This window comes from Agelaius phoeniceus, chromosome 2, assembly GCF_051311805.1.
Source record: "Agelaius phoeniceus isolate bAgePho1 chromosome 2, bAgePho1.hap1, whole genome shotgun sequence".
Lineage (NCBI taxonomy): Eukaryota > Metazoa > Chordata > Aves > Passeriformes > Icteridae > Agelaius > Agelaius phoeniceus.
In genome coordinates, this window is record NC_135266.1 from 15,885,047 (window position 1) to 15,905,814 (window position 20,768).

At 38.3% G+C, this 20,768-nt stretch overlaps 1 protein-coding gene across 4 annotated transcripts in view; it reads left to right on the forward strand.

The window, feature by feature from the left end:
- SH3KBP1 (SH3 domain containing kinase binding protein 1) overlaps positions 1-20,768 on the forward strand; it is a 211,907-nt gene that overhangs the window by 123,538 nt on the left and 67,601 nt on the right. For all 4 annotated transcript variants that reach the window (XM_077172590.1, XM_054628054.2, XM_077172595.1 and 1 more), the window contains one exon: positions 5,884-6,080. In XM_077172590.1, the coding sequence (XP_077028705.1) occupies positions 5,884-6,080 (197 nt within the window). The remainder of the gene's footprint in view (positions 1-5,883; positions 6,081-20,768) is intronic.

Here is a 20,768-nt window from a genome sequence, read left to right on the forward strand (position 1 = left end):
TTCTGTACTGATGGCTCTGTGCTCGTGCTGCAGAAGATGCTTGTGCTGCATCAGCCTCAATGCATGTTGCTACATGGGGCCAGGCACTGCTCCCCTTCCCCTTGCATGACCACTTGTGCAAGCATAGAAATCTTGGGGCATTTCTTATGTGGCAAGAACTGTTATGCAAAGGAAAATGAACGTGTTGAAAGCAAATGACAAAATATTCAGCTAACGTAGTTTCATTTTTTCAAGAAATGATGGAGAATAACAAATAATTACTAATATTGAGCTAGTTTGCCTCAGTTATTTGTACATGTATAATCACTCTTGGTAAAGAAGCATTAATTTGTGTTTTGAAAGAATGAATTTATTAATCTTTAAAATAAGCAGAATCAACATGTCTTTCTTTTGCAGTAGTATTTAGAATCCAATTTAATTTTCTGGTTTTGATTTTTTTTTTATGACACTGGAATGTTGTTGGGGATGGCTTCAACAAAATACAGGATTTTGATAGAAAGCAAGCTCAAGACTAATACCTTATAGGATGTGGGTATTTGTTCTGTGTTGACCAGTATGTGAGGAAAAGGAAGAAGGACAGTTCCTGTCTCATCTACTGCAATTACCATGTGTAATTTCAGGACCTTTGTCATTCAGATCGGTCACCCGGGCGTTCCATGCTGTCATTCTCTAAATAGAAGGAAAAGGCATATTTCCCCTTGCTTTCCTTCCCTTCCATAAAAGAAGAAAAACCCAATAAGCTTCATTTACAAATGTCTTTGTTCTATTAAACACAGTTGGCAATGTTTCTCTCTGGCTGCCATACCAGATCAGGAGATCCTTTGCATTGTCTCAGCTGTGTGCCTCTGAACAGCTGCCATTGCTTAGCAAGGCTGAGAAGTGCTTAGAGGGCCAGAACACCACTGGCCTTTACTGTGTCAGTGCTCCAGGACCATAAATTGTCAGCAGAGAGTGCAATCCAGAATAAAGAACAAAAATTAAATTGCCAAATAATAGCTCAAAATAGAAAGCTCTGTAACCTTAGAATGTATTTCCTTTTCTGCCCTGCCATTTTAAGCTATTTAGAAATAATTTGTTTCCTGCTTTGAATGGAGTTAATTTTACCACAGCTGTTTATTTTTGTTTTAACAGCTTTAGTTACACAGCCCTTTATCATCCCTAACTATCTTTCTGATTTAGAATCCTGGTTTGATGCCAGCACAGCTCTGAGAGGCTGTTTCTGAATTAAGTCTGATGTTGTGGTCTCTTTTTAATCCCTGTTTGAGCTAATCTGTTTTGGTACATTTCAGAATGTTGCTCTCAAAAGACCTGTAACTGCTATAGCAGGAGTGTGGTGTGTTTGAAATGTCTTGAGGAAGCTAATCTCTTTTATATACCCATAGAGGAAAAAATATGTGAAGTGCGAAATTCCTCCAGACAGTTTTGAGAAAATTTAATCTTCATGAATACTAAATGAGCTTGCATTTTTAAGGAGAATGAATCAATAAAGAATCAAAATTCTGAGTGTTTTTAAAAAGCTGTAGACCCATATCTTGTTCCAGCCAAAAGCTGGGAACAGTCGGCCCCTGGGAATTTTAACTCCTTGCTGGTGATGGTGCCCTTGTTCAGACTTCAAAGAACTTACTAGAAAAAATGCAACCAGTGCTTGGATTTGAGCTCTACCTTGTGGTGCTACAGATGATTCAGCAACAATAAATCTAGGTAAAAGAATAACAGTTTTGCTTATAGAGCCAGAAATTTGAAGTGACACTACCAAAAGACTTGAGAAATATTAAAGTTCTGAAAAACATTCCTTTTATTAAGACTGATGTGATAGTAATCATGTTTAGTGAGCACCTTATTGATGTTATGTTCTTAGCTTGTCAGCTCTCCAAATACTGACAGAGAGCTGACAGATTCTAGAGAAATTCTGTTTAAAAAAAAAAGGCAAAAATAGTGAGAGACTTGACTACTGTAGCTTTTATCCTATATTGGCTTTATTTGAAATACTTAATAGGCTTACAAGAAGAGAAAGATGTTCTCAGTGTTTCTGAGGAGAGCCGTTTGCTGAGCTGCTGGCCTCACCTTGAGCTCAACTCCATCTCTGTGGTAGAGCACAGCTGTCCCAGGCTGAGTGGGTGTGATGGGCAGCAGAGGGGGGACTGTGACCTCTGAAATTCTCTCCAGCTTTTAATGTTCACTTAGCAGCCTGACCTTCCTGATAGTTATAGCTCTTCATTAAGAAAATTTTGTACTTAAAATTCATAATCTGACAGTCTGTGTCACTCAGGTTCCTGCCTAGATCCCAGCTGTGTTCATGGGCTGCATTTATCTTTTGGAGAAACTATCCAGCCAGCTGTGTTCTGCCACACAGATAAGCTATTTGCATAGTGGCAAAAAATTCCATGAAAAGCTGAATGAAAAAAAACCCAAAACCACCTAAAACACACAAAAAAAAAGAGGAACATTTTTCTGGTTTTAAGAGGAAAAATCACCTGAGCTGAGTTGCAGGTGCCCCAAGACAATTGCTGATAGATACATACTGATACATATATATACACACACATGTATGTATCACACACACATATAAATGTATTAGGGAACAACCCAATGCAGAGAGTTTATCAGGCAAGGATGGGCATAGTGTTGCAAATCCTTGCTTCCAAGATTTTTATCTGTCCAAAGCAGAAGAGTGTATCTCATGTACCTGGACAGGAAGATAAGAGAGAGTCTCTTTAGCATGCCTTTAATAGTAAGAGCATGTTAGACTATTTTCTACGGGGCTGTTCTGTACTCAAGCAATTCATTATTCTTTCTAAATGTTACTGCAGATCCTCAATTTATCTGATTTGTTTTACAGTTTCCACTGCATACAGTTCTTCTCTTTTGTCCCCTTTGTCTCTAGACCCCATCATGTTGTGGTAAGAGCACAAGCAGGACTTTTACTGATTTATTTAGCGAAGTACAGGGAACTTCTCGGTTTGGGTCAGTCAAAAATAATTAGATTAGGTCATTTTCCCAGTTGATCTGGAAGAACTCTTTTTAACTTAGAAGGAGCTTTGTATCTGATCAGTCAAATGCAATTTAGTTTGGACAGGTCACACTTCAGTCCATTCTGTCCTCATTAAAATAAAAAAAAAAGAAAGAAAAAAGAAAAAAGCAATGCTGTTGTTTCCTATGTTGCTTTCATTTTGAAGACTGTATACTGAGATAGTTCTGTAGCAATATAGAGAACAAACAACTCTTGGATTATCATCAAGCACAGATGGGTGATGCTCAGGAAATCTGTTGTGGGCCTGAGTTGAGGCTTCTGATACAAAGTGTGGTGCCTCATCACAGAAGAATGGTCATAAAAGCTGAAAATGCCGTAATGAAAAACAAGTGATGACCCAGAAACAAACAAAAGCTTTATTCTTATTAGATCCCCTTGACGTTTCTGATCTTTCTTTCATGTACACTTCAAAGATCTGAAGTCCATGTGAGACCTGTTGAGTAATTCTCACAATTACTTTCATATTTTAATTCCATCCACTGTCCGAAGTCCAGATCATCTTCTTCCACAATTAGGGATGCAGAGAACCTATTTTAATAACCTATTTTAAGCATAGGTTTTATGTTCATTTCAGGGAGTGGCAGTCATGGATTTTTATCAGCTACTTCTGGAGGGAGGTGTCTTCACTGCTTTTTCCCTCCATCACAGAATAGTTTGGGATTTTGGCAAGGATGACAGTAGAAACCTTTGCCAGAGGGTAATTTTCCATATCAAGAGATTTTGTTCAGCTAAAAGACAGCGATCACTACAATCTGAGTTTTTTGAGTTGTGGAAGTTTTATAGTCAGCATAGTCAATTGCTGAGCATTGTCTTTGCAGTTAGAAGTGGTAAATAAAGTTGGTTTTACCTTCTATCTCAGCCAGAGCCCCAGTGACTTGTAATTTGCAAAGCTGGAGAAGGTCCAGCTGGTAGAACGTACAGCTTCCTCACTTACTGCTCAAGTCAGAGCAAGGGGAGGGAACGAGAAAGGGGCAGTGACTTTGCCACACTGCCCAAGGAGATTTATGCCTGTCTGGCTTAATTTACCCTTAATTTACCCTTGCCTCTCTGAGTGCCTCTGCTGGAAACACTGTGCAGTGGCTCTGTGGCACTGGGCAGATAACCACTCCTCTCCTGCCCTCCAGATCTCCAAGCACCATCACAGCCAATGCTTAAATTCCTTGGTTAATGATTTCCTGAGGTCTGGAACAGAAGTAGTGCACAGAATTTACTTTAGTGATGGTAGGCATGCTACCATAATAAATAAGATTTGAGGTTTTCTCCCAGGCCGATCTTAGAAAAATAAAACATAAAGAAATGAAGACTTTGGCATATTTAAGAAGAATAATGTAATTTAATTATTTAATATTCATTTAAATTGCAATCCTGCTCAGCTTCTGGAGCAAATAACTTGTTCAGTGTTAATTGACCTGAATACCTGATTAAATAGAAATGTTACTGATGTTCAACAATGGCTGCAGCAGCCACTCAGGAGGCTAGAGGGCCAAAGTATTTTGTTTAGTCTGTAGTCTTTCTGTTTGTTTCTAATTGGGAACTTTCTCTAATTCTGCTTTTATGCTCCTTTCATGTTAAAGATACAGAAAGTGTCAGGGCAGCATATCATGGCTTTCCTGGTTTTGGCTATAAGTCCTGATCTGATGTGATTCCATTTCCTAGTGGCAACCTGGTTTGAAACCCATTTAACAGATGAGCCTCTCGTGTCCTGGATCCTGAAGGTGTACCTGGAGGCCTCAGGACTTGCACTGGTTTCTGTGGTTCATCTGTACTGTCAGCCTTTCATGATGAAAATCAATTGCAATTGTTTTGTCAACGTTGATATAGAAGTACTTAAGAAGAAAAGCTTATTTGAAATTCTTCTTCAACATGCAAGATCCACATCTGTGACATCATGAGTGCTTGTTAGGGAAATATAAGGATTTGAGCTTCTTATTGTTAGGTAGATTTAGTGGTGTAGTAGCAGCAATTGCTGTGGTTTTCCTGGAAACAGTTCTTGCGGGGAGGCGAATTTAAATGGTCTAGGGAAGGAAACTTCAGTGGGTCACTTTTTCCTGCCTGTGGCTGTTTGACCTGATGCACCCTTCTGTAAAGTGCCTGAAACACCCTTCTGTAAAGTGCCACCTTATTGCATCTGTGGCCTCTGCAATTCAAGCAGCAGATATTTTCAGATAAATGCCGATAAATTTTCCTATTCACTGGAAGAAGTAATGCAAATCAGAATGCCAGTTTTGATCTGTTATATTCCTAGAGGAGAGTGTGCATGGGTGCTTTTCTTATGAGGCTGTCTATGCTGCAGAGAGGTTTAATTTTCAGCAGGGAACATATTATGCAGCTTATTTGATTGCAAATTTGTTTGAACAGCTTTCAGCTTTATATTTCCCAGTAAGGTAATGTAGCTTTAGATACTAATTGCATAATTGGCTTGAGTCACACAGATTTAAGGTACAGCATGCCTGATCTGACTGCTTGTTAGCTTTATGTGACTTTATACAATAGGAGCCTTACAGCTGAATTTAACTCTTTTTTTTATTGAGGTCTCTTCCAAAGAGGTTTTGCCTGAGGAATGAGGATTTTCTTGGTATTCAAGGAATCACCATCCTCATTTGTGAAGTTTTGATGCTGGAGTATGCATGTTTTATGAATTTGTGGGTTGGTGTAATTTCTAACCAGTACACCAATGTGATGATATAAAGTCATTTTTCAAAGCCAAAATGAGTGCATGGCACAGAGAGCATCTTCTCTACCTGTTTCTTGTGGTTTCCTTTTCCTCTAGAGGATGGTGGGAGGGATGTTTTCCACTCACAATCTGATCTTAAAAGAGTGAGTTTCACACCTTTCATCCCTCCTTTTCACAGGCCTAAAAGATGCTACAGGCTCTGAGAGTGACGGTGGTGACTCTTGCAGTACAAAATCAGAAGGAGCCAATGGAGGCACGACAATCCAACCCAAAAAGGTCAAAGGTGTTGGCTTTGGAGATATCTTCAAAGACAAACCCATAAAGCTACGACCAAGGTCAATAGAAGTTGAAAATGACTTCCTCCCAGTAGATAAGGTATGTGTTCTTCATTAATTGTCTCTTGGGTTTAAAGAAGTTTTCATCTTAGAGTTTTAAGTTCTGTCACTGGCCAAAACTTGGAGCTTTATGGTCATCATTTCCTAATCTTTCTGTAGACAAGGTTCTGCTTTTTCTTATTTTTGCCTCAGACCAGAAAATGGATTCCAGTGAGGTTAGCTGCATGATAAAATATTTTTAAAAAATAAAAAATTAATTGCTCTCAAATATGTTATTTAGGGAAACAAACAAAGAAGTCCATGGTTTCCAATGAAGTCACGACTTAAAAAAAATCTGTGAAATCCTTCCTTTAAATGAACACTCAGATTTGCATAGAGTTACTGATGTGCTGAGAAGTGTTAGGAGGCTTCCACAGCCTCAAGTTCTGCTATGGGCATAGTTACATGATGCATTTTATTTCACCCCCAGTCCCCCCCAGTGGTGATTTTAGGAAGCTCCTGGGCTCTTGATACCTGGTGTGGCAACTTCTCACCTTTGGATTCATGCTTGTCCACTTGTCTGTAGAAACAGGCACTACAACAATTACCTTTTTTGGCCTGCAAGATTTTTTTTTCAACCTAGATAATTTCAGTGATCTGATTTATAGCACAGCACCTACTCCCACATCCACCCTGAGTTACAGTAGTACAGGAGAAGAGGAGGTCTTGCAGAGAGAGATGGAAACTTCTGAGCTAAATTATGCTGAGGGACATTTGGTTGATATTTTGCAGGTGACCATTTTTCATTTAGTGTAAAGAGGGTAGGGAAGAGCTGGAATAATCTAAATAAAGGAAAAACCTAGACTGGATTACTGCTTGACCATTACTGACTTCTTCAAAACCTGCTTGCCTTCTGTTTCTGGGTGGACTTCCTAACTCACACGTAGGGCTTTGCAGAAGCATTTCTTTTCATTTGAAGTAGTTCAAAAGTCCTTATGTAGTGGCCTTCATTTCTTGAAGGAAAATCTTACTCCACTTTATAATTATGTGAAGTCTTACCTTTGTTTTGCACAAACAACTAACACGTTTTTTACCCAGCCAAAAATGGAATATACAATTTTCAGGAAACTTGTAACACAGACATTCCTTCCCATGTCTTCAGATTCTCCTAAAATGGCCATAGTTAGTAGAAAATAATGGCTTCATTTTGTAAACACAATCCATCATTTTTGTTTGCAATGTGTAGATAACTAAAGGCAACACTTCTTTCCTGTTGATGCTTTTTTCCTGTCTAGGATTAGGTTAACCTTTGAGAGGTGCCATTCAGAGGCTTCAGCACTGTGATCTTTGCCTGCTCCCAGCACCAAAACATGGGGCAGAGACATGACATCTGTCAGGACTGCAGACAACCAACCTCCCTAAATGCTTTTTTCCCTGCTGCAAGAAATTTCTCCCTTATCATTGCCATGTTCTTTACCATTCAATGCTGAGTGTAAGAGAATCCTGCATTAAGTTGGCCATCACTATAGCAAGGTCCAATTTAGCCTGAAAGCTCTGCATACTGGTTCAAGTGGAGCAATGCATGAAGAATTCCAAACTGTGCATATTTTTCTTAAACAATGTAGTTTTTAAGGGGAACTTTGCCCTGTTATATGTATTTATCATTTACAAGTAGCCTTGGTTTTTCAATAACTTGTAAACTTCTGAAGGAGTAAAAATGCTTTCCTCCATTCCCCCTTTTAAATTTTTTTTAACCTTTCTGAAGTTTGGAGACCCTAAAACTCTTTCTGTTGCTTCTTTATACAGATATTGATGAAACATTATTGATGTAATGATAATTTTAACTTTTTTGATTTAAAATATTTCCTAACAACAGTTGTTTTTTAAAACACATCAGTAAGCTACTGTGAGGATTTTATAAAGTGGGATTATTTATAACATGATATTTCTCGTGTAAAATGTCAGTCCCATTTACAGAAGAATCAGCAGGGTCTTATTTTGTTGGTGTTATCACTTTGTGTTCTAATATGTTTTCAATTTTATGAATCATAAGCTTAGAATCATATTTCACACAGAATTACTGGGGTGTTAAAAAGGCTTTTACACAAATATTGGCAGGAACACGAAGGCAGAAAGGTTTGCTGCCATCTGAGCAGAAGCAGATGCCATTAGGGTCTCCTGTAAATCACCAGGCAGTTTAATGTGCTTCAAGTGTTTGCTCAATGGCAACAATGTGGGATACAATCACCCTTGCCTTCTAAGGTGATCAATAAACTCTCAATAAAAAGCAAAACTGAGGAATTGAGTGAAACCCCATTGGTTTTATTGGTGTGGAGAATTCATTGCTTAGCTGTTATTTGTTCTGAAATCACAGAGGCAGATTATCCTAGGGAAGTTAATGATGCAGTTGTGGGAGATTTGTTTGAACAGAACTATCAGAGCTCTGCTCTTTTAGAGAAATAGAAGAATCAAATACTTATTATGCTTTGTAGTCCATTTCATTGCCTGTTGGTGCTGACAAGTCGACCACTGGCAGTGTGTAAGCAGAATGAGGTTCCTGAGGCTTGGCTGTGACAAATTTCCATTACTGATAAATGTAACTGAACTGATTTACAATGCTGCACATGCCTGAAGTCATGGACATGTGCAGTCATAGTCAAACTCACCAACAGATGAAAAAATTTTAGAAGAAATTTTTAGAAGAAATATTGCATGCATGCAGACAGGCTGTGTGTCCTGAGAAAATTCAGGGTAATGCTCTTGAAGCAGCACAATATTTATGGTCAAATAGAAATGCCTGTCTTACATGTCTCACCTCAGCTCTGCAGCTTCAACACATTTAAACAGGTGCTTGTGCTTACTTCTTTTTTTCCTTTTTCATTTTGCAGTAGCATATCTAAAGCTTCTGTTGCTAGGTTGGACTTCCTTCCAATATAATCTGTATGTGCTTCCATTGTTCTAACAAGCTATCATTTTTTCCTCTCCTGTATCTAAGAATAAACCTCTACAAGTACAGGAAAATAACCAATTCATTTGGTTATTTCATAACCAATACATTTCTTAGTCTGAGTTAGCTGTATTGGGTTGATTTGTGAGTTGAGGATTCAGCTTGGAAATGCTAAGACCATGATAGATAAATATGAACTGTCTTTAAAAGCTATTTTTATCTTTCTGAAAACTGTCCTTACTTCAGAAGGCACTATTACGAGTATTTTTTACATTTTCCACTTGAGATGTATTTGTAACTTTCTTCAGGCAAAACTTTTATTGTTGGCTAACCATGGTGGATTAGATTAGAGCTAGATTTCATGAACATCCTTTGATGAGATCACAGTACTGTTTGCCACAACTTAGTGTAAATTATATACTCAGCCATCAGCCCAGGGAGTATTGCAGACTGTAATGATTTAATATAAAGGGGGAGGTTTTCATGACTCTAGAGTCAGCAACTTGTAAGATCTAGTTAACTGCTGTTTAGGGATCCTTACTGCAAAGCACTGAATTCCTACAGAAATTTTTATTTTTTTATTTATTCAGTATGCTTTGGATAGGAGAAATGGAGAAGAACTAATGGAAGTAGACACAAGGGCTAGAAGGGCTAGAAGCTCTTGTCAATTATTAAGTCTACCTATCCTTTGTAATAAGATAAAAATTTGTAAACTCTGAGACTGAATGCCTGCAAGGTCTGAGTTCCTATTTTGAGCCGGCAAGCAGGGAACCCAGAAACTGTGCTGAGAGTGTCTTTGCACACCTGTTCTGACAGTTCCTGCCTGCCTGCTTGCAGAAAACATTTTTACCCCTAATTTTCAGTTGTCATTTAAAGAGAAGTCTTTGAGATACACAAGTTGGAGGCTCCTCCTGTGTTTCTGAGCCAGCTGAGGATGTGCCTGAGCTCTGCCAGCCCTGCCCTGTGGCACCCGTGGTGCATGGCCAGCCCTGGCTGTGTGTGCCACGTGTGTCTGCAGCTCACAGCCACTTGCTTTGCCTCTCCCATGCCTTTGGAAATGCTTCTCCCCTAATAGAAATGTTGGAGTCAGTGCTCAAAATGCTGAGATTAAAAACAGATGCAAGCAAAACCACCTGGTACTGACTAGCAGCACTATGAAAAACTCCTGCTGAGGCAGAGAGCACACAGTGGGAGCACCAAGTGTGTGTGCAGCACTTTGCACTTGAAAGCACAGGTTTCTCTGGCATTCCTTTCTTCAGAGACAGCCACCAGCAGTGGCAGCAGCAGACGTGGCAAGCATCAGCAGTTTGTCAAATTCCATGTAGGAACAGAGGAGGCACTCATCTGTTCAAGCTACATCCATGTTCTGCTTTGAAGCTTCTGTCTGCCACAGTCTGGCATCCCTGTCCTAACCATTTATTCTAGTGCCATCTTGTGAGGAAAGCTGCAGGGGAGGAAGGACCCTGACCCCTTCTGCAGCTGTCATGAGAGCAGGGCTGCCTGCAGCAGGGTCCCTCACCTTTGCTGGTGTAATTTCCCATTCCTTGTGGAAAGAGGATTTATGTGTTTCTTTCATTATGTGAAAAAATAGTACAGGTTTGCAAATGGTGGCTGATGTCATGAGGCAGCATGGACATTATAAATAAATACTTTATAATATTTACTACCCTATTCTGGAGGAATAAGAAGGAGGGGTAGGGGAATTAAGATTGACAGGGAGAGTTGAAAAGCAGCTTGCCCTATTTTGGGGAGGCAGACTCAAAGCAGGATCTAGCACTAAGGGAATAGAATGGGAAATGCAAAATTAGGTTTAAAGAGAGGTATAAATTTGCTAACTTCAGCTGGCAGTGACTTTCTGCTGAGTCACTGAACTGTGCAATGTGAGTGAAGAGTGACTTCTGATCTTCTGTATGCTTCCTTCCCTTCCATGCTATCCCATCTGTGCTTTCAAGTTCTGTCATTTTGGTTTCTAAAATGTTCAGGCTGTCTGAACAGAGTTGTCCAGGTATCAATGACATGGTTCAGCTTACACATCAGCCTCCACTACTGGTTTTTGGCAAAGGATTGCCAGAAAGGTCTGTAACACATAAAGGATGTGTGTTACTCACACACTGGTTTGTGCTGCCCATGATGTTTTACTTGTTTTAAGTTTTTTGTTTGTTTGGTTGGTTGGTTTTTTTAAGCAGCTATTTGACTCTAAATAATTCCAAGTTAGTTGTCCATGCCACAAGCCTTTACATGTATACAGTTGGACTTTATTCAGGAAAAATTTGTCAGTGTGAAAGAAACACACCAACCATATGCATGAAAATATTTTCAACTGTTTCTGACTCAAGCTGCTTGAAGAACATTTTAAAATAGAAGCAGAGTAGTGTAGAAATACTGATAGTACAAGTTATTCCTAAAAGCAACGTGGAAGGTCTGATCTGTCCTCCTGGGGCACAGCACTGGGCTTCTGCCAGACTGAGTTCTCCTGGAGGAATGCTCTGTGGAAAGGAAAACTCCTGTTATTTCAGTCATGGTTTTGATTAGGAAATCTTAGGATGCTCCAGTCAGAAAAACAGGATGTGTAGGTTTAAGCTAATGCAATTTTATTTCATAATAGGATGGCAATAAAAGTCTATATGTTTTAAGTTGCTCTGGATCCAGCTGGTGATCATTAGCTTGCAAGTCACTGTAAATCTCTGAATTTCAGTTGTACCATTACCAGGCCTTTTGCCCCAACAGGCATCCTAAAAGAAGAATTGCTAAAAACCCCAAAATGCTTTGCTTACATAGCTTACAATAAAGCTGATTTCCTGAGTTCCACAGATACTTGATGGAGCCATAAACTGAATTTCTAGGAACTTTTGTCTCATGTTTCAACAGTACAGAGAAAATGCTTCAGAAGGTGACATACTGACATGCAAGCTAGCTTAGTTACTGTCTGATGAGTTTAAGAGGACTGGTTCCTGTCCACTTGTTTATTAATAGCAATAAAATCTACCTAAGCAAAATTAATTTATGTACATCGATATGAAAAGGTTTTAATTAGTGTAATCAAGACTTTAGGGATAAACAGTTTTATAAACCATCCTAGTGTTTCTCAGTAAAGTGTATTTTTCTTTCTTGCTCCATTTGGATTTTGTTGGATAGTATTTCTGATTTTTAATTACTACATCTGACTTGTTACATTTAATAACTTTGACAAGATTATAAAGCAATTATAATGAAATAACTTCTGATAATCTTAGAACACATTATCTTTGAAAATTGAAGAAATAGTTATACCAAAAAAAATTACCTGCCTTGAAATTTACTTACACCACTTGGAAAATTACATAAATAAAAAGGCTGATAAATATAAACCAAACTGAATATAACCTTTAAAATGAAATCTATGCCCTTATCTTTTGTTGTCTATTTAGCTTTATTAGCTTGTGGAATTTTTCTGAATTTTTTTCTTTCTTTATATTTTTCCTAGCTGAGGATTATTTTTTAATAGTCAAATGGAAATGAGAGTATATAGTATCTTGTGGCTTGCTTAAATATAAATCTTTAATTTCTTCCAAATCATCTGTGTCTTTCCCTGCCCTGACCTTATTCAGATATTTTAAAGTTGAATGTTTTCAGGGAGGCAGCATTAAGAATTTATAAGATTTTAATGGAACAGAGCATCATGTTAATGATATTTCAGTTTCTTGAACATTTTTCTTTAAAAACAAAAGACAAAACAAAGACATAAGTTACATGAAATTTCAACCTTTTTTTCCCCCCACCAGAAAGACCAATACATTCTGAATTTGTCATAAGCTCATTTGCCAATAGAGTTATTTGCAAAATTTACTGCCCGGGCTGTTCACAAAAGTTCTGTAAATTGTCACTCACATCCTTGCTTTTCTTAGCTGGTGGTCTCAAGAAGCCAGGAAAGTCTAAGCTGGAAAGGAGAGGAAACTTCTTGAGTGAGCAGAGGTAGGAAAAGGTCCAGATTTCCTGTGACATAAACAAGAGGAACTTTTGTTTCCTGGGGATGGCCCTGCCCGTGAGTCAGTGTCAGGGCTGGGCTCTGGCTGAGCTGAGCTCATGCAGGGCAGGGCCAGGACTCCAGGACTCCTCTTGGACACCTCCAGCTGCTGAAAGGCAGCTTGGCTTCACAATGGGAGAGGAGGTATTTATTTTACAATTAGTTGGGGTTTTCTCTCTGTGGCTGTTTGAAAATGTTTGGTAAAATATACTCTGCATAGCACAGGTTTCATCTGCGTGCTTGTCTGGTTCTTCTGCACATTTTGGAGATGCTGGCTAGGTAAAATAAAAGAAGGAAAAAGAGTGCTGAGGATCCTGAAATCCATTCCTGCTATGGAGGTCCATATTAGAATAGGGGGTTACTTTTGTGTGAAAACCATATTCTCTCCTGGCTCTATTTAGCTTGCATTTTTTCCTTTCTGCCTGTTTGGCCATTAAACTCGCACACGTGTTTTCTATTTCTATATGATGTGGTTTCAATTTTCTTATTCTAAAGAATAATGCAAGTTTAGAGTTAAGCAAGACAAGTTTTAAAGTCTTTAGGATGCGTTGCTCTTTCAAATGTTTGCTTAGTAAGTGAAAATTCACCACCCCCCACCCTGTGTTTTTTCCTTCCTAAATACACCAACAAAACTGTACTTCTTGTCAGAAAAAAGAGGAAGAGCTTTACTAATTCCTCTTCTGTGTGAGGTGCCATTTGTCCAAGTGAGGAAAATGGATATGAATGAGTGTTTTAGAAAATTATATTGTGGTAATAAAACCTACATGGAAATTATCCTTTTTTCTCTCCAAGAAAAAAAAGAACTAGAATCAACTGTTGCTTGTAACATTTTATAGAAAGCTGAATGGAGAGATACCAAGTCATCTGTTTAATTATTTGCAGATACTTTGGGAGCTCTTAGTACAAAAATATAAATTTCCCTCAACTTTGGCTTTTCACAGCAAAAGTCAGTAAGCTGTGTGCAGAAATGAAGCAACAAGTTTTTTGAGTTGCCTTTTCTCCTAAAATGTGCCATGTGTCTTTCTTGTTTTCTGCCTTAAATATAGAAAAGAGGAAGGAGGAAAGTAGTGTGAAAGGATCATAGATGAGCCAGGCACTTGGTAAGATAAAAACTCTGTAGGCCAGTTTCTAAGAAGCCTTTTTAATGCTTTGTGTGTGTTTCTATAGGAGATTTTTGGCGTTCTGTGTTTCTAAAATAGTCCTTCAATACTAGAGATGTGAGCTCATATTATTACAGTTAGCTGGCTAAGGGCTTTATAAAAGCTTCCCAATAAAAGCCAAGGAGAGGGAGGGAGGGCAGATCCTGGGGAGGTCCTGCTGCAGCAGTGACCAGCGCCAGGCAGGGGCTGCTGGGCTCTTTGCCATGCACTGGCCACACAACGAGCAGAGCCCTCCACCTGCACAGCTGACACTTCCCTCTGCAGCAGCCTCGGTACCTAAAGCACTGCTGGAAAGAAAAGCTGAAACACATGGTGAAGGTCATTTTCCATTTGTCTTTTGAGTCACTTGTTGCTCTGCAGTCTTCCTTGTAAGTCTTTAAAATAAAAATATCTCCCTATTCTTCCTCAGTAACTTTTGATTTAGGTGATGTAAGGTGAGGGGAAAAACCTCAAATCTAAAAAAGAGGAGAAAAGAAGAAGTATTATTCCAAAATGGAATAAATGTTTGTTTTCAGCACTAAATCTGGGATAATCTGCATGACACTATGGGCTTGTTCTTTTGTTTATGAGAATTGAATTTGAAAAATGTCATTTAACAGCTACTTGTCAGTTTGTTGACAACATCATAACTTTCACAAAAGAGCTAAGAAATATTGTTGCCACTTTGAAGAGGATGATATTAAAGAAGAGACATTCCCTACTTGCTGTTTTCATAGGTTTTGCTATTCTTCTCAGAGATGGAAGTAGCTGCACTGCTTCCCTTACTGCTGCAAAAGGAAGTGGAGATTCATGTAGCAGTTGTAAGGTTCAATAATTGTTGTAAAAGAGGGAGGTTTTATAACCATTTTCTAGGCTGGGTGGTGCAATCTGGATCATGCAGGTTACCAGCTGCAATCTAGACAGGCATGGTTCTCTTGGGAGAGTAGGAAGGAATTTCATTCACTCAGTGCAGACTGACTAAAGTATTTTTCCTAGAAGAGATAGAAATTAATTGTGAATGGCAACCTGCAAATTGTAAAATTCATTACAAAGAGAGCAAGGGGATATGTTTCCTTTACATTTATTTGAAGGAAAGTAAAAAAGGAGAATGAAAAATAAAGCAGGGAAGAAAGAAGGCTTTTTGCTTAAAAAAATACTTTTGATACAAAAGCACCTTCTAGCATTACAAATCTGCAGCTTGAGGAAAAAAGGAAATGAGCTTGTTCATTGTGCTCATTGTGATGTGCATGCTTCCAGAGCTTTGAGATCAGGCAGCTGGGAGCATGCTGTGTGGGTTTCATTCTGTGCTTGCCTTTTATTTCATTTACTTAAGTGGTTTTACTCATCAGTGGTTCTAATATGTCTCGCTCCAATTGTTTCAGCAGCATCTATCTAATCTAAACTCTTCTGTTCACTTTCTCACCATTAACCTTTTAGCAAGGCAGATTTTTAGTTCATTAATGGTTTGAAACTGACAGCCTGACAGCATCAAATGCCAGGAGTCCAAATTTTACAGAAATACTGATGATCTAATGCATGCAAGTTAAGGTATATAGGTTTCTCTCCTGTCCAACACATCAATCATGTTGGGAGGAAAAAAGCCTCTCCAGTCCCCTCCCTGCCCATAATTTCAAATTTTAAGAACTTGTCAAAATATGAAGTTACAACAGTTTTAGAGTCTGAACTTACCTGCTGGTAGAATAGGTTTAACTGTGGACTACACTGCAAAAAGCAAAATGTGCACTCCAAGCTATCCAGAGTTTTACTGGGAGTGATGTTTCACCGTTCATGGTTTTGTTTCTGCTCCCTTTTCCACCCAAGAGGTTAAACCAAAAACTTTGCATTGCATGGTTTACCTACCTATTTCTTTGAATGTTATTTCATATAGCACAGATTTCTCTGGTGAGTTGCATAATGCTAATGAAGATATTCTTCATCTGTGGTTTGAAGACTGATGGCTTCCTAAATACCTGATAGTTTTAGTGCTTGGATGAGACATTTGGTGCTGGCTCAGGTAATTTCTAAATGGAGCTCAACAGCTGGAAACAGGAACAGAAGCTATTGCTGAAGAGAAGTTTTGTCATTGCAAATGGGAAGTTAGGAGGCTGTGCAGCAGCCTCTCTAATTAGAAGTCTTCCCCACTATGAAGGTTTGAGACTCCCCTAAATGCAGAAATATAAATTACATGAATGTGGACAATACAGTTACAGTTCAGCATAAACATCAATTTCATCACTGAGAGAACAGTTTGTATTCATACTCTGAAATATTGTGCATCTCAAGATGTCTTAAATTTCTAGTGGTTTCTCAGCAAAAGCTGGTAACAGTCAAAGCCCTTCCAGACAGCTTGACTGGAAATAAATCAGAGTTTATTCAGGAGGTTGGTAAGTTGTACAAGGTTTCATTTTGTAGTGTTGTGATGAACATAATCTACCTTACAGGTCATAACATGTTTGAGGTGGCTAAACAGGAACTGTAAATATACATTTCTGTACTGTGGATTTGTCTTTTTCATTGCAATATCTGATTGGCAATGCAGTATTTGATTTTTATAATCTTTTAGATTCATAGTGGGTTTTTCACTTCTGTGGCAGCTACAAATGATGGCCCAGCAAAGTAGACTTACATACATACCATAAAACATTTCTTAGTTTTGAAATTTTTCCATTGAATATTTCTGTAGTGTCTTATCAGAGGACTGTATAATTTTGAAGGCTTTTCTAATTATTTTCTCTATATATCTTTGTTCTCTCTATAATTTTGCTTTCTTTTTAACTGAAGAACTTAGTGTGTTTGATAATATTTGGGTGGGAAATAGGAGTTAGAGTAACCCTTTGAAGTTTCCCTTAAGTTATCTCTTTGGTTTTATATCACTTTGCTTTATTTAAATTTACTTTCTGAAGTGTCCTGTATTCAATATTCCATTTTCATGTTAAAGAATAATAATTCTTGGAAACTGGAAGATCCTGGGAAATCTGTACTGCAGATCAGGACTGTGTCTGGGCTCTCATTGTGCCTCCATGAGAGGTCAATACTGCAAGCCTGGGGATGATGTTGGGAAGGAAGAAATTCCTGCAGGGAGTCTTAACAGCCTCGAATAATTTTGAAATTTGTATTAATAACCATAAAGGACCTTTGTTCCTTGGCAAATCAAGCAGTCGCATTTTCATTGCATGCAACGTTTAGCACCTGTAGTTCCTGTGAAAGTGTTCCAGTCTGCTGGAGCACACACTGTGGGAAGGAGTTACCTCCCTCTGTTTTTAATATGGCACCTGCTAATTTCATCTGATAGCCCTTAATTTTAGTTAATGGAAGAGATGAGTGAGTCCTTAATTTTTATTACTGGAAGAGTTAATGAGTGACTCCTCCCTATCTACCTTCTCTCCTGATTTTTATAAACTTGTGTCACCTGTATCTTTTTTTCCCAGAATGAGGGATCTGTTCCATATGTTTGATCATTCTTGGGGACTTTCTGTCTTTTTCAGTCCCCTTGAGAACTCAGGGGGTTTGTGTGCGAGGGCAAAAGGAGGTGAGAACTGCACACAATGGCCAAGGTGTTGGATGAATTTATGCAGCATTTTTATAGCTTCTCATTGCTCTTTATTGCTTTCCAAAGTATTAACAACTATGGGTTTCAAAGTCTGTAATTTCTCTCTTAAAATAGCCCTTTTCCTGCAAATGTGTCATTTTATTTCTACCTGAATTTAGTTTCTGTCTTTTCCCTTTGGTGGGTCATCTGGGAAGGTGTGGGAAACAAGAGCCTTGATCTAGATCCCTGAACAGCTCCACTGATCACCATGATAAAACTCTTTGTTTTCTGTCTTTTAATAAGTTACTTATCCAAGTTAATACCTTTTTTTAAAGGATGAACAGTAAACTCTTCCTAATCTCAATCTTAGTTTTGAATGTGCAGTGAGGTTACTATTTCAATCTTCTTCAAGAGCCAGAACCAGGAGCTTTTAAAATTTGTGTATTTTAATGAAAATTGCTGTGAATTGGCTATGCAAAATAGAAAAGATAATACAGGACTTGTATAAAGACAACACTGTATGCCACAACATCATTATCTAATTATTTAGCTATTAGGCAGCTGGATTTATAGATTTCTTGCTAATCTGTAGATATATAGATTCAGATAGATAAGGACAGATCTTTAGAAAGATTACCTGGCTGCTGTCCTGGCAGGTAACATGCATGGACTACACAGCAAAGATATTTAAAAATATCAACTACCATGGGATTCTGGTGATTGAATTTAGGTGTCTGTGATGCTGCTTGTAGACAGCAAGCAGTCTTTCTTCACAGTCTGTTGACTAAAAAGCATTATCAGGACAGGAGCTTTCTTTATCCCAAAGATGAATTACATGCTAAAGGGACTGTTTTACCTCCTGTGACAAAAGGGAAGCCTGCAGGGACTGGCATCTGGCTCACAGCTGATGTTTGAATGAAGTTAAGTCAATCTTGAATAACTACATCAGGACACTAAATCTTGTCAAAACCAACTGAATGTCATTGTACTAAGAAGTATAAGCAGATTACATGTAAACTATGAGGCTCATGTTGTCACAACAGAGCAAGGGGTAGTATGAAACCCTAAATTTTAAGATTTCTTAGCTTTTCAGTGGTTAAGTAAGAAATCATGCTAAATAATCACTAAAATAATATGCAATTGTGAGTAACATATTCAGTAGATAAAATTTGGTTCATACAAGATAAAAACAATAAAGTGAATTTAATTGCAGGGCCTAGTGCCTTCTCCTAAAGAAAATACACACCTGGAAAATCTACCAAAGAACTTAGTCTCATCTTTAGTTTTGGAGTAACAAACTCTGAACCAATAGGGCGTGTCAACACATACTGATTAAATAATCCTGCCCTTCCTTTCTCCCTCTCTTTGCTTCTGTATGTAATCCTTCACAGTGCTATGCCAAAAGCAGTGCAGGCTTGTCATTTTCTCTTTATTCTGCCACAAACATATAAATAATTCCTTCTCTGTCCAGCAGGTGATTTTCAAGGACTTCCCTTTATGTGATTTTCAAATACTTTTTGATGTAGTTAAGTAAAACACCAGTAACTTCTTTTATTAAATATTTCAGAAGTTACAGTTACTTTGAAAAATAGAATGGTTTTTATTCAAAATAAAATGTGACTGTTCCTTAAGCATTCAAAAATTTATACTTGGGCTTGATGTAGTTTAAGCATTTTAACCAATGAGTTGAACTTGTTTGGCTTTTTGTCAACTATAGGAAAGAATTATATCAGAAGAATAAATATCAGTGATGAATCAGAAAAAAAAGCCCCAGAAAAATCATGTTTTGTTCTAAAATTTCCCTTGTCTAGGGACCTCAGTTCTGTTTGCTTTGCTTTGTTTACTTGCTTGCTTGCTTGTCTGCTTGGATTCCAGGGCTGTGACAGTGGATGCAGTAATTGTAAGGTGCTCTGACAATCAGTGCTGTGTTTCTAGGGCACCAAGTGAGCTAAGGGTGGTGTAATGTAATCACAACCTGTTCACCATTCTCTGCAATGGGTATTGTAGTAGGATTTAGACAGACATGCTATTTTAATACACACCTTGTCTTTTCTTTCTTTTTCTTTCTTTGTGCTCAAGAAGTAACTCCTGAATTGAACACTAGAAAGCATTTTTCCCCCAAATACCTCTAGTTTTTCTGCATATGCATGCTAATTCTAAAAGCCTTTAACATTCAAACAACATATTCTTGTTGACTACATGAATATTGCTCTCCTCTAAAGCACTGATGGTGGTGTAGCCACTTCCCAGTGGACTGATGTACATGAGCATTTATAGGGCCTCCACTCCTTCACTCTTGACTTGTGTTCATTCATTGTGTTCATTTCCAAGGAGCTCCAGTGGGATGAAGGCTTTGGTCTTTTGCTTTGAAACAACAGGATGCTTATTTGGAGGATCACCTTTTATTTAGAGATTGTTGATTTTGTCTAGACAGAGAGGATTAAGATGCTAGAAGTTCATATGCCTTTCACAGCACCTAAATACAGGGGTTTGCAGTCTTGCTGCAGAAGGGTAAAGCCTTTCACAGGTAAAATCTTTTTCAAAATTAAAAAAGGACTTATATCTTTGCAAAGATATGATGTAAATCAGAAGGCCTATGTTCATTCAAGTCTAAGTGTCATCTAAAATAGACATCAGTTGGAAAAAACTGCACTTTAATCTGTTGGAATATGGACAAAGTGTGAAAATGTGCCTTTTTCAGGTTGTCAGGTGGAAGATAGTATAGTTTGACTATGTGAAAAGAAATTGTAATATGAAGCTTAAAATACTTTAATTGATTTGTTGTCTGCATTCTGTGGAATATTTACCAAACATCCCACTAAAAAGTTCTCTTGAGTTGTGCTTCATTGATGCTGTGGTTAGGGGGACCATTCTTTAGGGAAGCATCATCTGGTATTTAGAGCTGAGTGATGTTCATGTTTCAACTTTTGAATGATGTAAAGGCAAGAGCTACTAAAGAAGAGTTTGGACCCTGGGTTTGAGGCAGAGTTGGTTTATTTTTAAGCTCAAGCTGGGTGCCTCTGAAGAGGGACCCTGAACAAAGAAATCCCTGGGCTTTACACCCTCCCAGTTTGTGCACAAGATGTTCCCGTGCCCCGCGTGCACCTCTTGGTCCAATGGTGAATTATTGT